Here is a 22,158-nt window from a genome sequence, read left to right on the forward strand (position 1 = left end):
TATTTAATAAAGAAATTTCCCCAAAATTTCCCTTCCATTTGTCTTTAGCCAAATAAAAAGATATGGATTTATTGCAATTGCTTCTTTAAAACCTGAGTATGTTAAAGCATAAATGGAAAAAATGAAATGCAGCAATGATATGATGTGAGAGGTAGTGATAGAGTTTACCTTTTTTTCATGGTGATATAAAATATTACAATTAATTCTGGTTTCTTCTTCCCTTTCTGAGAGCTGTGCACTTTTAAAGGTCTCAATATCCTATTGATGTATCATTTGTCACAACAAAAACTCATGGGGCTTAAGAGATTGCTTATGATTTGAAAAGGTAACAAAAACAAATCTTAAGGTTAAATGAAAACATTCAACCATGACTGACTAAAACTCTCGTATCAAACTTTAAAATCTCCCAAAGTTTGCAGACTTATTAATAGCCTTTTATCATAAATTTATTATTATATGAGATAGGTTCCAATGAAGCATTAGCAAAGCAAATAATTTATGTGTACCAATCTTTTTAGAAGGTTTAAAATTCCAATTTACATAAGTTTAAATGGGGATAAAATGAAAGATAAAATGCACAAATTTAATGTATTTTAAAATTTTCTATAGAAAACAAATACATGCTATCATTTCTTTTTCTTTTTTTTTTTTTTTGTCTTTTTGCCATTTCTTGGGCCACTCCTGCGGCATATGGAGGTTCCCAGGCTAGGGGTCGAATCTGCGCCAGAGCCACAGCGAGGGATCCGAGTCGCGTCTGCAACCTACACCACAGCTCACAGCAATGCCAGTTCCTTAACCCACTGAGCAAAGCCAGGGATCGAACCAGCAACCTCATGGTTCCTAGTCAGATTCGTTAACCACTGTGCCACGATGGGAACTCCTACGCTATCATTTCTATCGCATCTCAGATACTTACGAAACATACAAGGCCCTTTCAGTCTCTTTCCACTCCTTTTCTCTTAGGTAACTTCTGTCTGACAGTTCTATTCATTTTCCATTCATTCTACTGCACTAACCCCCCAGGAATTTTCAAAATGTTCCATGTCAGTCAACTCAGGTGAGTTTGCTCGCTTCCTCTGCCTAGCATGCCTCTTCGCATGTTGACTACTTTGGGAAATTCTACTCATCACTGGAATCCCAGTTCAAGTGCTACAATATTAGGTGAACTATCTGCAATGCCTGCTCCCTAGCAGCTTAAATTTAAACGAAAGGAGATTGCTCACTGCAGCGCTATTCACAATAGCCAAGGTGGAAGCAAACTAAGTTTCCATCCACAGAGAAATGGATTAAGAAGCCATAGTACGTATACACAATGGAATACTACTCATCAATAAAAAAGAATGAAATAACACCATTTACAGCAACATGGGTGCAACTAGAGAGTCTCATACTAAGTGAAGTAAGTCAGAAAGAGAAAGACAAATACCATGTGATATCACTTATATCAGGAATCTAAAATATGGCACAAATGATCCTACCTAGAGAATAGAAACAGACTCACAGACATAGAGAACAGACTTGTGGTTGCCAAAGGGGAGGGTTGAAGGAGGGTGGACAGGGAATTTGGGGTTATTAGATGCAAACTATGACATTTAGAATGGATAAGCAATGAAATCCTATTGTATAGCACAGGGAACTACATCCAATCTCTTGAGATGGAACATGATGGAAGATAATATAAGAAAGGGAATGCATGTATATGTATGAATGGGTTACTTTTCTGTATAGCAGAAATTGGCACAACATGGTAAATCAAATATACTTCAATAAAGAAATAGGAAAAAACCCCGAGGATATTGTATTAAATGATTCAATGCATATGTGTATGTATATATACCATGGTCTGAATGTTTATGTCCCCTAAACTCATGTTGAAATCCTCATTTCTAAGGCTGGATGTGATGGTATCAGGGGTGGGGTCTTGGGGTGTGATTAGGTCATGACGGCTGAGCTCTCTTTAATGGGATCAGTGCTCTGATAAAAGAGGCCTGCAGAACTCCCTTGCCCCTTCCAGTGTGAGATGACTCAGTGAGAAGATGGCTGTCTGCAACCCAACGTAAGGTCCGCCCCAGAACCTGATATAAGTGTGAGGAAAACACAACTGCTTCGCAGAGGAGGTTAGTCCCTTGGCCAACAACCATGAAAGGTGGTCAGCATAACTCCAGTGTTCACACAAAGTCTCCTGGAGTATAACACGGTGTATGTTTGTACAGTAAAACGGAGATGGCAAGAGTGAGGACCTGTCGCTAAATGTCAGGACGCAGATGATGTCACAGTGTATGGCTGAAGGAGAGAAGCGCCATACACATCCTCAAATAGTTTCAGGTGTACAGTCTTTAGAGTTAGACGATGAAGTTAGTTAGTTCTTGGGCAGTGACTGGGAGGGGACACGGCAGGGACACCTGGGGTGCTGGTCACATTCAGCTATTGATCTGTGTGGTCTTGATCTCATGTGGCTGTGTGTGCTGTGGGAGAATTCACTGAGCTAAACACTTACGTTTGTGTAAATAAATAATCAAGAAGGGTTGTCAATACCATTCAACCACATTTTCACCTAATGATTTGAAGTTCTGAATTTTTATGTTTCTATAATTAATGTGCAATTATGACTTTTTTAAGCATTTTAAACCCCAATCAGATATCCCACTTGACCAATATTATATATTAAATACATCATCCTGCCTCACTGATTTAGAAAAAATTTTATCATAAATTTAGTTCCTTTATGGGCATAAGTATTTTGCCAGCATCCCTACACTGTATAACTCATGTTTGTGTATTTTTACACTTTCTTATTGTTTTAATTAATCATTAATTTTCAGTGTATTTTTATACCAGATGGTATAGTCATTTCTTAACTTTCTTAAAAATATGTATTTCCTAGCTATTTGGAGGCTTTACCCTTCTAGATTAATTTCTTTTCTTTAGGGCTGCAACATGGCATATGGAGGTTCCCAGGCTAGGGGTCCAATCAGAGCTGCAGCTGCTGGCCTATGCCACAGCCACAGCAACTTGGGATCTGAGCTACATCTGCGACCTACACCACAGCTCACGGCAACGCTGGATCGTTAACCCCCGAGTGAAACCAGGGATTGAACCTGCAACCTCATAGATGCTAGTCAGGTTCGTTAATCACTGAGCCATGATGGGAATTCCTAGATTAATTTTTAAATGTTTACACATTTCTATGAAAAACCCAAATTAATTGTAATGGATTTCATTTCACTTAAAACTCCATTTGTAGAGCATCTGTACATTTAAATTTCATTCTTCACATGTACATAACATGTACTTCTATTTACTAGAGCATTTTTGCATTTATTATAAATTTCTAATTTTTAAAAAATATGCCTTTACATTTCTTATTAGATATATTTCTGGCAGTTTGGGGGTTTTATCTTCTATACACATTTTATAGTTCTAGTACATTATGTCCTTTGTGGAAATCTATTAATTTATGCTTATCCTGAATGTAGTCACATACTGAGCCCTTATTATTGCTAAAGATTATTTTCTAGCTTTTGCAATTCATATAACTTTTTTTTTCTTTTTTTGTTCTTTAGGGCAGCACTTGCAGCATATGGAACTTCCCAGGCTAGGGGCTGAACTGGAGCTGCAGCCACTGGCCTACACCACAGCCACAGCAACATGGGATCCAAGCCATATCGGCAACCTACACCACAGCTCATGGCAACGCTGGATCCCTGATCCACTGTGCGAGGCCAGAGATCAAACCAGCATCCTCATGGTTACTAGTCAGATACATTTCTGCTGCACCACAACAGGAACTCCCTCATGTAACTTTCTTAAGATACTGCTTTAGTTAGGATCTTCTGGACAATGTTGAATGATACTTCTGATACTGAGGAAGTTGCTCTGTTCTTGATCTCCATGGGACTTTTTGTAATAGCTTAATATATGATGTTAATTAACAGTAAAACTATTACTTTGTGTAATAGCTTACTTATGATGTTTTCTATAAGTATATTTTTATTATTATTATGGTTCTCTCTATATTTGTTAAGATGATGTATTATTGTAGAGTTTATTTAATGCCTAATATAAAAAAGAATTAAAATGAGGAGCCATATCTTCCTGGAATAATTTACTCATAATGACTGTCCCCAAGTCTTTCTCTCTTCATCGACTTGAAGAGCTTGTCCTACATCTGCTTCCACCCAGAGGCCAGCTCTCCACTCTCCTGGTTCTGTGGATTTTTCCTACTTTTTGAGACACCTTCTGACGACTATGGGCTGGCTGTCTGTACTTTGCAGGTTTTCTTCCAAAGAACCAGTTATTGTTTGTTTGGGTACCACTCTGGTGACAAAGGTGGTCTCATAATTGTCCCATAAACTTTGTCATTTCTGATGAATCATTTTAAGGAAGTCAAGGTTTTTCATGAATATTTAAATATACCATCTTTGAGTTGAAATACCTAAAGTCCATAAAAATACAGGAAGTGAAAAAACATATATTTATATGGAAATATAAGACTATATAGTCATATGAATATAACCACATTGTAACATTGTTTCTCTGGAAAAACATTATGATGTGGTTATAATCATGGCCAAAGGCAAAATCCCTGACATTTTTGCAAATGATCACAAGTAACAAGTCTATCTTGCTATTATAAGTAAACATTGCATAGTAGAAAGTTGAGCAATACAGTACCAAGTCATCCAAACTGTCACTCATTTAGAGATTTCAAAGAGCAGATCTGCACAGACAAGAGAAGTGGCTGGTATCATAAAACCCACTGGGTACTCTCCAGAAAAAAAGACTTCCTCCCTCCTAGGGAGAGGGCTCTGCCAGAGGCAAAGCGTTAAAGGACACAGACCAGCTGTGCAAGATGCTTGGACCCAGCTGGTGGGGAAGTCAGGCTTGACCAGGCAGGATGTGTTTGTCCCCAGGCGTAATCAGTGAATGCCATGCGTAAGGGTCATGCATTACTAAGCTCTATAAGCCCAAGTATTTGGGGATGAAGTTGAAGGCTAGCCCATAATTATTTGCTCTTCATTTCTAAACAGAAGCTCTACCTCCTAAAGATTTGCTCGGTAAACTTCAAGTGCTGGACAGCAGTATTTTCAAGTGTACATCCTTTGGAACAGAAGTCCCACTTCAGTCATATTCTACCAGTCCAGACAATACATGCCTCCCAAACCATTTAAATGGCCTCCCTGCATTTTTCCATGCTGTGCTGGTCCGCTGAGCCCCACCTACCGTCACAGCTGGGCAATGCGTGGTTCCACTGGTGGTTCCGCTCACAGATCAGGGGCTCATCATCACTTAGCGTGTACCCTGGGTCACAGCTGAATGTCACTGTAGACCGGATGCCAAAGTGGCTGCCGTGCCGATGCCCATTCACAGGGATACCCGGGTCAAGGCAGGAGTCTGACTCCAGAGTCACACCTGGAGGCAGAGAAAAACCATCACTTGATGGACCTTCCTGAAGCACAGAAAAGGAAAAATATCTGTGCCACAACACACATAAAATATTCCCAGACATTATCAGAAATTACACAAGTGAATCCAATAATCCATCCATGTGAAAACCCATACATTTTCAAATAGTTTGCCCTGGTTTTTCTATAGAAAGATGGATATTGTTACTCTATGAACCACACAAAAGCTGAATAGTCTGAATAATTTTGAATTTGTTAACTTCCCTGAATTCACCTCTCTTCATCTGAAGACCAGTGAACTGCACTAAATAAAGTCTAAGTCTCTCTGTTTTCTCTCTCCATCCCTGCCCCTCTCCTTCCTCTTAAATTTTATAAGCCAGTTAGATTTGGGAAGTCATACTTCCACTTTCATATATTTGCATGCATCCACCCAGGCCCATCCACATATCATGCAAATTAAAACTGCACTGGAGTTGATTTTCTAAAATTGCATTCCACAAATCCATACTTTTTTTTCCTTCAAATTTGCACTTAAGTCAGCCATTTTCATGATGGCTACAATTAGCCTCTGCTAAAAGATGTTAAAAAGTAAAGTGCTATATAAAGTCAAGTAATGAGGATCACATCATTACAAGAGTTTTTTTTCCTGTCTTTAACATTTCTCTTTATTTTTAGAATAATGTATATTTTAAAAGATATGGAATAATGTGAATAAGGGAAGAGGCTATCACTGCGATGTTTAGGAATGCCAAGAAATAAAAAAGTCTTGCTGTTGCTATACAGAACTCTCTCAGTAAGGTTCAACATTGTGATTATGACTTAGAGTATTCACCAAAAATGGTAAATTATTAGTGGTGTGCAGGCTGTTTACTCCCCTAAAAACGATATTGTGGACAATATTTCTGATCATTGCATATATTTCACCAATGTTTGAGCCATGCATCTTATGAATCTACCTTCCCTCATTAAGTCAAATACATGAAGTGCATCTGGGGGGTGGTGAGCTCCTTAAATAACTAATATATGATTGGATTTCCTCTTTAGCGTAGCATCTTGTGATCTAACAGGCACAGGAGAAAGCATAGGATGGTTGAGCCACCATTCAAAATGTGCAGTAAGGTATGTCACTTCCAAGAGTAATATAACTCCTAGGTGGCTACATTTAAACCTTTGGGACTCCCTGAGTGATGGGGGTATCTCTGCTACTCATGGTGGACCCTGGGACCCCACCTGATGGTTGACATTCAGTAGGTTCCTCAAGGAGGGGTCCTGGGGCAACAGGATTTCAGTATAACCCATGAGGTGAAGACTAAGTTCAACCACGTGGGCAACAGTTCAGCGACGCCTGTGTAATGAAAACCTATGTAACCTCTGCACACGGAGGCTCAGGAGAGCTTCCAGGTTGGCAGTAAGGTGTGTCTACGTCACACGGCTCAGGGAGGAGGTGACACCATCCATGATTCCCCAGGGCAAAGATGCCTGGAAGCTCTGAGTGTGGCCCCGTCCCAGATTCCGCCCTGTGTGCCTCTTACTTGGCGGGTTCTTATGTATCCTTCCCAGTAACACATATGACAGAGTATAGCAGAGAAGGAAAAGAACAACAATGCGTTTTGGAGTTTTGTTCAAAGCACTGTTGCCCTTCTCATCTCCAGCCCTGACAATACAAAGGAAAACTTGAATCAGTGGACCTTACTGGAGCTGTGAATGTATTCACACCCTGTACCAACTCTTTCTTTCTGGAATTGAATGCACCTCAGAAATTTTTGACACAAATGATATAAATATATTTATTTTCATTTGGCTTTTGTCAAATAAGTGACTGAGTAAATTTGCTGTTCAGTGAATGGAGGAAGAGGATGACTGTGAAAATGTCCGTGTGTGGATTATATGAATGTGCACTGGATGCAAGTAAAGTGCCCTAAGCTCCGTTCCGTACAAGTCCTAGTGCAAGGAAGCCACTGGGCTGCCTCAGGCTCCCACTGCCACCTACAAGCCACCTCCTTCAGGATCACCTTGAGGATTTGCTTAATGATCCAGAATCATTATATAAACACATATTTTTACAACAACATTAGAACTTCCTGTGGCTTATTTTAGGAAAGATTCTGAAAAAAAGAACTATAAAAATCCTAGAAAATAAAGGGTTTGTTCCATCAGATTCAGCATTAACCTACCTTTGTCTGTGTTCTTTCATTCTACTCTGAAAGTGAAGTGAAGCATTTTCAGAGAAGGAGGTAATTGCTGTTTTTGTTTTTGTTTTAACTGATTAGCATTAAAATGGACTCCCAGGATGAATCTCCTCCACACAATTCTAGAAGTCTACTTGCATAAATATGACTATCAAATAATATAATGTCTTGATCTCTTAATTTCAGATGCTAAAACTAAGAGAGAAATGTGGATGCATGGAAACAAAAATGAGAAGCAAAATGTGGAAGGAAATGGGAAGGAAACTTGGGTTGCCTTGCAAAACACAATGCATTATGATATTTTAGCAATTGTGTCCAATAATTTCTAACAATTCTTTTTAAACATTTTAAACAGTTACTTGTTATGTAGTAAAGTTCAGCTGGTCTTTAATCCTGTTTCTTAGTTACATGTTGTCTAGCCAGTGAAATAGTCCAACATGTACCCACAATTAAGTACCACAACTGCCCCAACCATGTTTCTAGCAAAAAATATCACTCAGGTTATATGATTTTAGTGATTTACCCTGTAGCTCCTTTGGTCAACAGGTGTATTTTCTAATAGTATAAATTTATGATTACTTCATGCAGTAAATGGACACATTTCACTGTTTTAATTATTTTTTCATTTTACTTTGTAATGAACTAACATGCTCTCTTTTTCGGTTGTAAAAGAAAAAGCCCCGAAGTGCTCTGTCATTAAGAGACAGTGCAGGGCAGTGTGGACGGAGGCAGTCTGGGTCTGTGAACCTGCCCGTTACATTACCAAATGAGACCGCAGGCATGGAACCCACCCCTGCCCGGCCTGGGAGGACTACTTACTCTCGTAGTGGATGAGGAAGCCCACGCTGGCCCGGCTGTTGTCCGTGGTGAAAAGGAGGTACATGAAGTTCCCTGTGCTGATAAGGAACTGGGGGGCCTGTGTGCCGTGGTACTCCCCAATCAGCGGGGATGAGCTGGCCGGCCCATCTCTGACCTCCAGGGTGTCGTAATTGACTTCTGTCTGAAACCTGCGGGCGAGTGCGTCCAGCCAGAGAGGAATGTAAAGCTGCATTAACTTACCACGTCCCACAATATCTTCATTCACTAACTAGGAATCCATGTACAGCAAGAGAAATGAAATATATACAGCTTTATATACTCTAAAAACCTGGGCACATGGACTGTTTAAGAATAGTACTTATTTCTGGAGGAGAAGGTGGACCTCCATACCCCTTCCTTTACTGAACATTCTCTCCTGTGACATCACAAACACAAACGGGGGCAGTGATTCAGCTCCGAAATAAAAATAACTGTGAGCCAGATTAGTTTCTATAAATAAATAGAGAATCGTCAACTAGTGAAAAATCAATCATTATGCATTTTCGAACACTTTTTCTTGATCCCCAAGGTAAAAATGATTATGAATTTCTTAAAATGGGCATGTTTGAAGTGACATGATCTCCTAAAGGAAAAGGGTACATCAAAATCATGACCCTACATCTAAAATCTTTCCTGAAACAAAAAATTCTGAGCCTTTCCTGGTTGCATTAATTCTTACACAACAGTGGAAGAGCCCTGCATACATCATGGCTTTGGAAATCAAAGGCCACTCTAATGATCTGAAGAAGTTGGAACGGCTTCCAAAAAAGTGCTTAATTTTTCTTCCAAGAAGGACATATGCTTCCAGAGAATCTGGTCCAATATTACATCTCTGTGCAGCTGCAACCACTTGGGTGCTCTCTGAGGCAACAAAGGTACCATCCCAGGCACTACGATCATTTTGTAAATGGGCTCATCTCATCCTCCCAGAGCTAACCTGGTTTCTAAGTGGCTGGTGTGGCTCGCAGGGGAGCCTCTGATTCACTGAGTGGAGACTCTGATTCACTCAGTGACTCCCAGACTAGAGGCTCGGGGAAGCCTGTGCCCCTGGTCCCCCAGCTTTGCAAGGTTGATGGGAGAAAAAGGGAGGGAGACGCAGGCTGTCTTATACCTTCTGGCACAGAGCTATGAAAAAAGATGCTAAGACCAAAGGGCCCTGCTCTGCTTATCATTAAATCACAGACGCCTCTTGGTTTGAATGCACAACAATAGTATATTTGTGCAACTAACTTAGGATGGCCCCTGCCCCTCCATCTTCCGTTAAGAGGAATTCAAACAATTCGTGTAGCAGGTGTCTAGTCAGGATATGGCCGCAGGCTGGGCACCGGGGTGGGATAAGGCAGCTCTGTCTTTTACTATTAAAAATGTTCTCAGTAAACTCTTGTTATCTGGGTTCACACTAAGAAGCCTAGATAAGCATGGAGTAAGTCTCATTTGAAACAGATGCACTGAGGTTTTCACATCTTTCATCTTTGGAGCCAGCAGGACTGATAGGAAGTATACCTCAACAGCTGGAAGACTTCCAGGGTAACCTCAGCAAGCAAAATCTAAACACCTTTCATTATTTGGTAACCTAGCCCACGTTGTACAACAATAACATCTATATGGAATTTAAAATGTGTTTGTGGAGACACATCCTTTAATAGGATGTCAGCCTACTGCTCAAGGTATAAACCGACACACTATGCAATCAGTCTTTTAAAGAGTTGTGTACCATGTCTAGGATAAAAATCACAAATTTCTGAAAATATCAGAAATATTTATATTTATAAATGGAATTTAGCAAATCTCACAGTTCAATAATGTCAAAAAGACAAGACTGACAAAAATTATGTAAGTATTTTTGTTCAGGCAACTGAAAATTGAATGCTAATAAACTGTGCCAAATCAGAATGTGAAACTACTATTTTGACTACATGATTTCAGTTGGGTTGCTGCTGGGAATGAGGATGTGCTTCTGCTTTCCCTCTCTCAATATCAGAAAGTGTGAAAATTAATAAGAAACCACTCGCTTTACTAAATATTTACAAAGTTAATTTTCAATTGATTAAGACTGTATGTAGAATCCATTCTCCAATATAATGAATACAGAAGCCAAAATGTTTCTTTTCCTGATAGATTATTCTACTGGAGTTGTAATTATCCTATCATAAAGAATTAATAATATCATCAGTAACTTCAAATATAAATAATTACTAAGAGATAAAACAATTCCTGCTAAAAACCTTTTCTGAATGGATGCTGTCACTGATTATTAGAAAATTAGTAGAAAACAGAGAGAAAAATAATATAAAATGTCCTGAGGCATTACAATATTCTGAATATTAGAACCCCAAACTCAATCTAGTTAAGAAGGCCATTGTTAGGGAAAATCTGAATTTGCTCAAGCACTAAGCTTGAAACCCTAAACAAAGATGCTTCCTTGGATTTTAAAGCATATGGATCATTCTGAAGCTTTTTTTTTTTTTTTGTCTTTTCTAGGGCTGTACCCATGGCATATGGAGGTTCCTAGGCTGGGGGTCTAATTGGTGCTGTAGCACCAGCCTACACCAGAGCCACAGCATCGCCAGATCTGAGCTGCGTCTGTGACCTACACCACAGCTCACGGCAATGTCGGATCCTTAACCCACTGAACGAGGCCAGGGATCAAACCTGCAACCTCATGGTTCCTAGTAGGATTCATTAACCACTGAGCCACGATGGGAACTCCGCATTTTTGGTTTTTAATCATCAACTGATTTCATTGTTGAGAGAGACAAATGGGACAATGTTTTACATGGAGAATTCAAATAGCATGCTACTTTTGTTTAAGATTATCAAATACACTATCAAATAGATAAGCCAGAGCATGTTCCAGTGATGAACGACCCTCAGCAAGTAGGTGAAAAATGGATCTGCTGCCCACAGGCCATTTCCAGCTTTGCAACCTAAAACCACCTCCACCCCAAGCTCCCCGTAGCCCTGCCCTGAGCTGTTTTCCTGTGTTGTTCCAGAAACACCTAAGGGACCAAAGAGCTCCACTTATTCTACCCTCAGGTCCAAAATCCAGAGTTGGACTCAAGGGCCAGGTACTGTAAAGGCTAGGAAATGACTGTCCAGGATCACCATGCCCTCAGCTACTGCCTGAATCATGGGCTTAGAGGATAACATACAGAATAACAAAATGTATCAAACAAGAGCCCATTTCCTTTTAAGTGAACTCCTTTGAGGGAACCAATGAAAATCTCATCTTCTAAGATTTATGATCCACTTAAATATAAGCATTGGGCATGCATGGTTCATCAGGTCCAAATTAAGGAAAACAAGGTTTTTTTCTTACCTGTCAAAAGTTATTTTGATTGAGTGTCCTGGTTTTGCTTCAATTACCCATTCACAATTTAAGGAATCTTTATAATACCCAGGCCATCCTGGGGGCAAAATGACTCCACTTGAAGCTGTCAGGTGTCCACCGCATGGGGCTGGAAGACGACACAGGGTGTAAGTAGGTCAAGGACGTCCAGGTACCACAGAGCACCTCAGCTACAGCAGGAGCTCCCTGCTGTGCTCGTAGACATAATGGTTGTAGGTGCTCAAGCAAATGTTATTCCCAAGTAAACCAAGATGACTGAAGGCATAGCACAGTTACTCCATACCTGGGCATTAAGCATCCACCTGCAGCAAAATTCTCATCTAATAAAGCACAATCTGAGTGAGTGGTCTGTGCCAAATGCCTTCCGTGAACTATCATGTTCAACAATCACAGCAAAGCCATTAGGTGTTAACACCACTGATATCCATAGTTTACACGTATTCAGATTTAGACAACTGTCCATGGATTATCAAACCTAACACTGCCTCACATCTAAAATTAAACACCCTGAGGGGTATGTGAGCATGTATATACAACTATATCTTATGTTTTAAAATATGTGTATGTGTTTATTCACTTTGGGTTGTGCTCATTTTATTAAAATAATTTGCCATGGAGTTCCCGTTGTGGCTCAGAGGTTAATGAACCTGACTAGCACCCATGAGGACTCGGGTTCGATACCTTTGCTCAGTGGGTTAAGGATCTAGTGTTGCCATGAGCTGCAGTGTAGGTGGCAGATATGGCACAGATTCTGAGTTGCTGTGGCTGTGGTGTAGGCCAGTAGCTACAGCTCTGATTGGACCCCTAGCCTGGGAACTTCCATATGCCATGGGTGTGGCCCTAAAAGGACAAAAGGATAGATACAATAAAATAATAAAATAATTTGCCACATACACGTTAATCAGTTGTTGCTGAATGTTAGAAAACAAACAAAAAAATCAAATTCAATAAACAGAACAAGCCTGCATCGATCCTTTTGAAGGGTTGTGTGACAGTAGTACATAATTATAAAGAAAAATGGGATTTTGAGGAAGGTCTATGCCTGGTGCTTAGTAAAAATGATTATGCATTCTGTAAAATCTACAGAAAATTTAAAATAATAACATTTTAATTATATTTAACATGTTTATTCCTAGCCATATATTTTTTCAGATTTTATTTTTCTTAAAGCTTCTTTGCCATCTTTGTAATCATATTTGTGAATCTATAGATATCAAAAAAACATTAAGATGTTTCTATTTTAAAATATTTTTGGAAAAATATTCCTTTTATGGAAAAATAGGAATACATATTAAAACACTGAAAAGATTTATACAATTTTACCCAGGTTTGATGCTAGAAAAAATCTGACAAAGAGAAATCTATAGAAGTAATCATAGTAGCTTCATTTGTAATAGAAAACAAATAAAAGAAACAAGAAAAGTAAAAATTTATAAGAACATAACCACATATTGGGATGTTACAAAAACATCTGAAGCGATGTTTTGAAATTTTAATATGAGAAAATCTTTACCATAGAATATTATTTCATAATCCAAATTAAAACAAAATTTATTTAGAGAAAACAGGAGATGTAAATTTAAAATGTGTTAATATTGGATAAGTCTAGAGATTGCTGTGTAAATTACATGTTTTTCTTGATATAGCTTCTATTCGAAGTAAACTGCAATAGGTAAGCATTATTTTTATAGCTAGAAATATGTAAAAAGAAGTCAGAGCCATTTTTATCAATGTGACTTCTTTGTGTGTGTTGGGGGAGGCACGTCTGTGGCATGCAGAAGTTCCCAGACCAGGACTGAAGCTGTGCCACAGCTGCAGCCTGACCCACAGCAGTAACGACACTGAGTCCTTAACCTGCTGTGTCATCATGGAATTCCTATGTGATTTTAATTTTATTTTTATTTATTTTATTTTATTTTTTTTTGTCTTTTTGCCATTTCTTGGGCCGCTCCCACGGCACATGGAGGTTCCCAGGCTATGGGTCCAATCGGAGCTATAGCCGCCAGCCTACGCCAGGGCCACAGCAACACAGGATCTGAGCCGCGTCTGCGACCTACACCACAGCTCACCGCAACACCGGATCTTCAACCCACTGAGCAAGGGCAGGGATCTAACCCGCAACCTCATGGTTCCTAGTCGGATTCATTAACCACTGTGCCACGACGGGAACTCCGTGATTTTAATTTTAAAAGTAACTTATTTTTACTAACACACACTAGGATTATTTCCTAGTTGGTCCTTATATTCATATTCATATCCTATGAAATCATATGTTCATAGAATCAGTATTACATAGGATTTAATTCCTATGCTTATTGGCATGATATAGTAAATCCTTTTTAGAGTGCAGCATAAGCAAAATAAACCATATTAATTTTACTTATTTTATGTCTAACTATCCAAAGATACCATATAGGAAAGACATATAGCAAATACAGATTTTGAAAAATTATGATACGTAAGACATTTCTAAATCTGCATGACAGATTATATCCTACATGTTTTATTTTCCATATATATAAATGTCTAGTTTAATAAATAATAAATTTTTCTTTCTTATAATAAATTTGAGTTGTTAATATTTCTTGGAATATGTCTGAATTGTCACACATTATTTTTATTTTATTAATATTTCATCTTTTACATACTTTATAGAATGTGTTAGAACTTGTATCACTTTATCTTAATGAAATAGACATATTAATCTTTGTCAATAACAAAATTAAACACTAAAATGTTAAATGATGACCTAAAGCTTGCAGTACCGGTCACCTTAGATTAGATTATACCATAGTAGCTATCATAAGGGAGCTGTATCTCCCACACAGAGCATATCCACAGCTCTGACCCACATCTTCTTTTTTCCACAAGCCTTGGCACCTGGACAAGGTCTTCTGTGGGCAATGATAGCCCCTGAGCCAGAAGGTGATTATATCACTTCCACTCACGCCTAAGTGGCCAGACCTGTCACAAGATCTCATCAAACTATGAGGGGCTGAGAAGAGAAGCCAATCAGTGAAGACCCAGAACATGTGGTGAACAGCACTGATGGCCATCATATTCATGTAGGTTATAAAAAAGTATGGGAAGGAAGTGTTCAGAAGTCAAATTTTCCTTTGATTTTCTGACCATTTGCTCTGGTGAGTTACCTGAAACTGCATTCGTAAAGTAAGTCCTTCTCGATTATATATATATTTTTATATAGTTTTATTTTTCATGTAATTATCTGGCTTGGGTATAGCCATTGACATTGGCATTATAAAATGTTATATAGGAGTTAGTGCCCCCTTTTGGGGCGACGCAGTAGTTAACTGAAAACTATGTTGTTATGGCTTGAGTTATGCCTTCCCTTTCAAAATCGTATTTTGGATTCCTAATTCCAGCTCCTCAGAATGCAACCTTATTTGCAAATAAGGTCCTTGCAGACATCACTAGTTACAATCAGGTCATTAGAGTGGGCCTAGTCCAGTATGATTGGTGTCCTGAGAGAAAGGGGAGACTGGGACACAGATGCATCCTCACAGGGAGAAAATGAGGATGATGTGTTTCCAAGCCAAGGAACTTCAAATATTGGCAAGCAAACCACCAGAAGCTGGGAGAGAGTCTTGGAACAGAAGGAACCAGACGCACCAACACCTTGATCTTGGACCTCCAGCCCCCAGGACTGGGGAAGAGTGCCTGTCTGTCACTGAAGCCACCTGTCGGTAGTGCTTGCTTATGGCAGCCCTAGGAACAACTACCACTGACTGTTGTTTAAGTTAGATGCAGCATTTCAAAAGAAAGTAACTGGCACACAACAGAGGACCTGCACCTTCACAGCGGGGCACGGTGGAGCTCCAGACCACATTCCCATCCTGCAGGATGCAGGTGATGGACTCTGACCCCTGGGTTTTGACAAAGCCATCATCACAATGAAAAGAGACCGAACTGCCAAGCAGGAACCTGTCACCAAAACGCCGTCCATTTATGGGAATGCCAGGATCATGGCACTCGTTTTGACCAAATGCTGAAAAGGAAAAGAAAAAACAAATAGAATAATAAAAATACTTGAATATTAACTATGAGTATTACACAAGAAAAAAATAGAAACACTTATAAAGAAATTTATTTCCTGGAGTTCCTGTCATGGCTCAGTGGTTAACGAACCCGACTAGCATCCATGAGGACATGGGTTTGATTCCTGGCCTTCCTCAGTGGGTTAAGGATCTGGCATTGCCATGAGCTGTGGTGAAGGTTGCAGATGTAGCTCGGATCCAGCATTGCTGTGGTTGTGGCATAGGCTGTCGGCTACAGCTCCAACTGGACCCCAGCCTGGGAACCTCCATATGCCGTGGGTGCGGCCCTAAAAAGACAAAAAAACAAACAAACAAAAAAGCCCCAAAAAGAGAAACTTACTTCCCTAAATTTCTGTTATATTTTAATAGACAAATAAATGCATTCAATAAAGAGAATATTGAGAAATAGAGAAAGGGAGAGAGAGGGATGGACACATATAAGTCACTTTCATCCACAGAGAATTCCAGAGTTTGAAAGCACTTTCTCACAACAAGGAAAAAGTAAGGTAGATGAAACAAAAGGTTTGGTTCTGACATATCTAAGTTAGCATCTGGCTCTTGTGTTTCCTAAATGCCTTGGGCAGATGACACCAGTGATCTGAGTCTAGTTATCTTTATTTACAGAATGAGGAATATGAAACTTATATCCCAGAGTTATTACAATGTTAAATGAAGTAATTCCTCAAAAATCCTAAGCACAGTGCCTACAGAAGCAGGCAGTCAGTAAATTATAATTTATAACTCATATTAACATTGCTACCTTGCTTGATTCCCTCAGTAGTACGATTTAAGCAGATCTTAAATATAATCTATGATGCAAATGAGGAATCTAAGACAAAGAAAAGCTAGCTGTCAGATCAAAATTCACTAAGTATATTCACAAGTGTAGGTATTCTTTTTTTTTTTTTTGTCTTTTTGCCTTTTCTAGGGCTACTCCCATGGCATATGGAGATTCCCAGGATAGGGGTCGAATCTGAGCTATAGCCACCGGCCTATGCCAGAGCCACAGCAACACAGGATCTGAGCCACGTCTGCAACCTACACCACAGCTCACGGCAATGCCGGATCCTTAACCCACTGAGCAAGGCCAGGGATTGAACCCGCAACCTCATGGTTCCTAGTCGGATTCATTAACCACTGTGCCACGACGGGAACTCCAACAAGCGTAGGTATTCTGATCCATGGCTCCTGACCCTAATGCCTCAGTCCCCAGGACTGAGGGAGATGGGGGACCCGAGGATGTACGTATGGATGGATGGATGGATGGATGAATGAATGGGTAGATGGGGTGATAGATGGGTGAATGGGTGGATGGGAGGATGGGTGGATGGATGGATGGATGGATGGATGGGTGGGTGGGTGAATGGATGAAAGTAAGGAAAACCAGAGAGAGAGAAAAGACATATGAGCAATCCAGTCTTCACCAAAGGGGTGGCAAAGACACTAATGTAAATGGAGTGAGGTGTTTTCTAGGTTCTCAGAATAATTGGTGAACTGTGATTATAAACTCCCCAGAGTACCAGCCTTGATGTCTGACTTCACACATGTGTGAACCAGGGGAGAATGGCCAGGGTTGCTGGGAGTGCACTCACTGGTGTAGGTGATGTTGAAGCCTCTGCCAGTGGTGGAATGATCTGACTGGAACTCCAGGCGGACGATGTGCCCAGTGCTGGCAAGCTGGGAGGGCACCTCATTGCCAGAGAAGGTGCCCAGCACCGTTATATCTGAAATCCCGTCATCCTTGACCGCAAGGAAGTCAAACTGAGGCTCCACATCGAAGTCATTAAAGATTAGGTGAATCCTGCTGCCTGGCTCAGAAATGATCAGCCAAACACAGTTCATGTTGTTGCCATACTCCTCTGGGTAATTGGGTGAGAGGATGATGCCTGATGATGCCGTGAAGTTGAAGAAACAGGAAACTGTGAAGACACAAATATATTTTCAGACAGTTTTGCCTGATTCCCAAAAACCTGGCTATGAGCTAAGAACTTAGGAAGAAAGTCCACTCTTTCCAGGTGGGAGATTCTGGACCATAACACTTTTCTCTCCCAAACTGTCAACAGGATACGTTCAATAAAAGGAACAAGCAGAGCCTACACATAATCAAGCATCGTTTTTATTCAAAAATGATCCTATCAAGTTGACTGAAACTTGCAGCAGATATTCAAGTTTCTGGTTCTAACTTTGTGCCTTCAGAAGAGCAAATATTAATATGAAAAGTATTCCTATGTCATAAGAACAATTTCTGTAAAACAATTTTGATTCTAGTTAGTCTCATAACTCTTCATTTAAAATTTTGCCTTTGCCTTTAAAGGGCATTTTATCCAATTGTTGAATTTTTAAATTATTTACAGGGTAACAATGATTAGAAATAACTTGGAAAATCAGATCATGTCCTGGGTGGATAATACACAAATCTCTCAAAATATATACTTAATGTGTATTCAAAAATAAGTTAAGTACATATATATATATATATATATATATATATATATGGAGGGAACTTCTGTTAGATTCATTTTTAGTTTGTGGATTTGCTTAGTGTTTGTTTGTCTTTTTGTCTTTTTGTCTTTTTGTCCTTTCTGGGGCCGCACCTGCGGCATGTGGAGGTTCCCAGGATAGGGGTCTAATCGGAGCTACAGCTGCCAGCCTACACCAGAGCCACAGCAACATGGGATCTGAGCCATGTCTGTGACCTACACCACAGCTCACGGCAATGCCGGATCCTTAACTCACTGAGCAGGGCCAGGGATCGAACCCGAAACCTCATGGTTCCTAGTCGGATTCGTTAACCACTGAGCCATGACGGGAACTCCTGGATTTGCTTATTATTCCACATAATTTCATGTTTCCCAGCCATTGCTGTAACTGAGAAGGACCCTGGGAGGCCTTCCCAGAAGAGACCCCACTCATGTGCTCCTTTTTGTCTGTAAAAAGACTTTAGTCAAATTATCAATTGAATCAGAGAAGTGAGAAAATATAGTAAGGAAAACAGTCAAGCAAGAGAGAATAATGATAATTTAGCCATTCAACGAAGTCAAGGACCTTTAGTTAGTTCTTCTTCAAAGACTATAGATAATATCCTGACCCATGTCCTTGGACCTGTTTGGCAGGTGCTGAAGCCCCCACCGGGTGGAACAAGTCAACTGCTGCCCACAAGCACACAGATCCCAGACCAGATGGAACCAGAAGGTTAGTGACACTGATTCCAGTGACCTCACCACCCACCAATCAGGAAAATGTCCATGAGCTGACCAACCACACCCTGCTCCTCAAATACTCTAAGACTCCTCACTACCCTCCAAGGGCAGCAAGGGGCACGGTCCTTGAGGCACTAGCCTGCTGTGTTCCTTTCTTTGCCTGGCAATGAAAGCTACTTTTTCTGTTTCCTCCAATTCTGCTTCTGCGTTTCTATTCAGCATCAGTGTACAGAGGCAGCAAATATTTTGACAACATTACTGTATTTAGTTACCCTAAAAATCTTGCTTTCCCATCCACTACAAAGTCCTTCTTTTCTACTTTTCAAAACACTTATGAGGAAGCAGGCAGTTCTACCACTGAAATGCAAAGCTCCACAACTTATGTTTGAGTGTCACAGGACATCATTAGTCTTCAGGACCCTGGGCCCTAAGGGTGGCTCCATCTGGCCTCAGCCCCTCAGGATGGATGTGTGCTCTCTGTGATGTTCTCTCCAGTGGAACTCTCTCAGTGACATTTTATCTAGTAGACATAGGAACATTATTGGCTGGTTTTAGATAAGTGAGGGTGGCAGGAAGCCTGGTGTTTGAGGATGCCCTGGCTATTTCTGGTCAAGGATGTGCCCTGGTGACTCTGAGCACTGCCCTCCCTCAGCTCATGCCTGCATCTCTCTCCTTCTCCCAGCAGCCTCCCAACAGGCCCCGACCAGGCACAATACTCACATACACAGCTGGGCTTGTTGCCAGACCACTGGTTGTTCTGCTGACATGTGATAACTCTCTCCCCCACCAGCTCGAAGGCTGCTTGGCACTCGAAAGTGAGAGTGTCGCCATGGAGAAAACTGCTGCCAGTCCGCTTCCCATAGGCTGGGATGCCTGGGTCCCCACACCCTCCCTTCTCAATTTCTGAAAATGGGAAAGACAGTGAACCATTGAAAACATACACAGTGAACATTGTTAACAACTTACAAAATGAACAAGGGATGGAGTTCCCATTGTGGCTCAGTGGGTTAAGAACCCGACTAGAATCTACGAGAATGTGGGTTCGATCCCTAACCTCGATCAATGGGTTACAGATCTGGCATTGCTGTGAGCTGTGGTGTAGGTCACAGATGCAGCTTGGATCCCCTCTTGCTATGGCTGTGGTGTAGGCTGGCAATTGCCCCTCTGATTTGACCTCTAGCCTGGGAACTTCCATATGCTGCAGGTATGACCACAAAAAGGCAAAAAAAAAAAAGTCAACAAGGGTTTATTTTTACGTCATGTTAATAAACAGGTTCAAAAGGATACTCAAGTCATCTAACATTTATTTACAGAAGCTAGGAAAAATAAGTAATTTAAACTTAAGAGAAAGGTATTTACCTTACTGTCTTTTAAAGGATACACAAGACTACACAGATGCCTTGTCAATGCAAACATTACAATTACTCAGTGCTTCTTCCTGCTTCACACTCTCCCTTCATGTAAGCCATAATTGCTATCATTAACATGGAAACATCAATTTTGTTTTAATTGATGTGTTGTTTAATATAAACCATAAAAGGAAGATCATTCTCTACTGAATATTTAAACCAATATATCCATTTAAATATTCTTTCCTTTAAGTTAACTTTAAAACTCATTTATGAAACAACGTGAGTATGGTCTTCAGAGGAAAAGAAAATATGCAGAATCAAGCCTCTTTTCATTAGAACGTGCTTGTAATGAAATGTGGATACAAATATGCCAAAACTACACATGTATTTCAGCTTTGCCTTAAATGTTAATGACACTGAATGTATTAACTAAAATATGTTATTGATTTATTCATAAAAATATTTTTTGAGGGCCAATTATGTGTCAAGCTCTGTCCTTGGTATTGGGGTTAGTGGACAAATAAGACAAAACTCCTGTGCTCATAGGACTTAAGTTATATGGAGGGAAACAATAAAAATTTTTGAGATGATGGGTAGTTGGAAGCAAAATGAAGTAGGTCAAAGGTTGGAGAAAGATGGATGGAGAAGGAAACGGAAAGTATCGGTGTTCTGAGGAAAGACTGAAACTGGCCCTCCTGAGACGCAGACATGGCCAGTGTGCTCAGGCATTTGGGATAACACCACATCAACTGAGTCAGTGAACCCCTGATTCTGCAGAGTGCTGGGAAATAAGAGATTGTAGACGCAGAGTGTGAATGTGAGCAAGGGTGTTTCTGCTTCCCATGCTGAGGGTCTAGAGTGTCCTGTGGTCCTTCACTTCCATGAATGATGCTGTGTTCCCTGATGCAGATGCAAGGCCAGGGCGGGCCTGGAGCAGAATCCATTGTCCTGTGTGTCTGTTCCTGGAGCTGGGAATAGATTAGTGATGCTGAGAAGTACCATTGATGTCCAGTATCCATAGATCTGCATGTGAGCTGACCCCACTCATTAGCCACGAGAGAATATGACCACATCTCACTGTTAGGCTTTACTTGACTTTCTGCATTCCTGACCCCACAGTGTGTACACTGTGTCACTTTCGCCCCAAGTAATTGTAACAAAGTCCACATAAATTTAGAAATTTCCCTTGAGGACACTTGCCTTCACCTGAGAATCTGTGTCCATCTCATGTATTTTCTGAACAGGTAGAATAAGTAAAGGATGAATACAACTGAGTTGACATTGGTGCAGTCAGCAACTATCTCCTTCTATGTGTAATGAAACGTAGGACATCAAAGATGACTTGGGAGTTCCCATTGTGGCTCAGTGGTTAACGAATCTGACTAGGAATCATGACGTTGCAGGTTCAATCCCTGGCCTTGTTCAGTGGGTTAAGGATCTGGTATTGCCATGAGCTGTGTTGTAGGTCATGGACACAGCTCAGATCCCACGTTGCTGTGGCTCTGGCGTAGGCCGGCGGCGACAGCTCCGATTAGACCCCTAGTCTGGGAACCTCCATATGCCGTGGGAGTGGCCCTAGAAAAAGCAAAAAAAAAGATGACCTGGACATGCTTTCCTTGAAACCAACACCATAGTTTGTCATCACTGAAAAGACTGAAGCCTGTAGAGGGGAAAAAAGCTGGTCAAATATCTCTTCCAAATTAGCACTCTAGAAAAGGGATTTGATAATGAGGAGGCGAAGGAAAATATT

The 22,158-nt window shown here is 40.4% G+C and overlaps 1 protein-coding gene across 1 annotated transcript in view; it reads right to left on the minus strand.

Annotated features, from left to right (window-relative positions):
• Positions 1–22,158, minus strand: part of CSMD1 (CUB and Sushi multiple domains 1) — a 1,865,356-nt gene that overhangs the window by 328,759 nt on the left and 1,514,439 nt on the right. Inside the window, exons 13-18 of the mRNA XM_047772241.1 lie at positions 19,777–19,959; positions 17,449–17,775; positions 15,613–15,807; positions 11,772–11,910; positions 8,414–8,601; positions 5,224–5,412 (exon numbers count right to left, since the gene is read on the minus strand). Coding sequence (XP_047628197.1) covers positions 5,224–5,412; positions 8,414–8,601; positions 11,772–11,910; positions 15,613–15,807; positions 17,449–17,775; positions 19,777–19,959 — 1,221 coding nt within the window. The remainder of the gene's footprint in view (positions 1–5,223; positions 5,413–8,413; positions 8,602–11,771; positions 11,911–15,612; positions 15,808–17,448; positions 17,776–19,776; positions 19,960–22,158) is intronic.

The sequence above is a fragment of the Phacochoerus africanus genome, chromosome 3 (genome assembly GCF_016906955.1).
Source record: "Phacochoerus africanus isolate WHEZ1 chromosome 3, ROS_Pafr_v1, whole genome shotgun sequence".
NCBI classification, from domain to species: domain Eukaryota; kingdom Metazoa; phylum Chordata; class Mammalia; order Artiodactyla; family Suidae; genus Phacochoerus; species Phacochoerus africanus.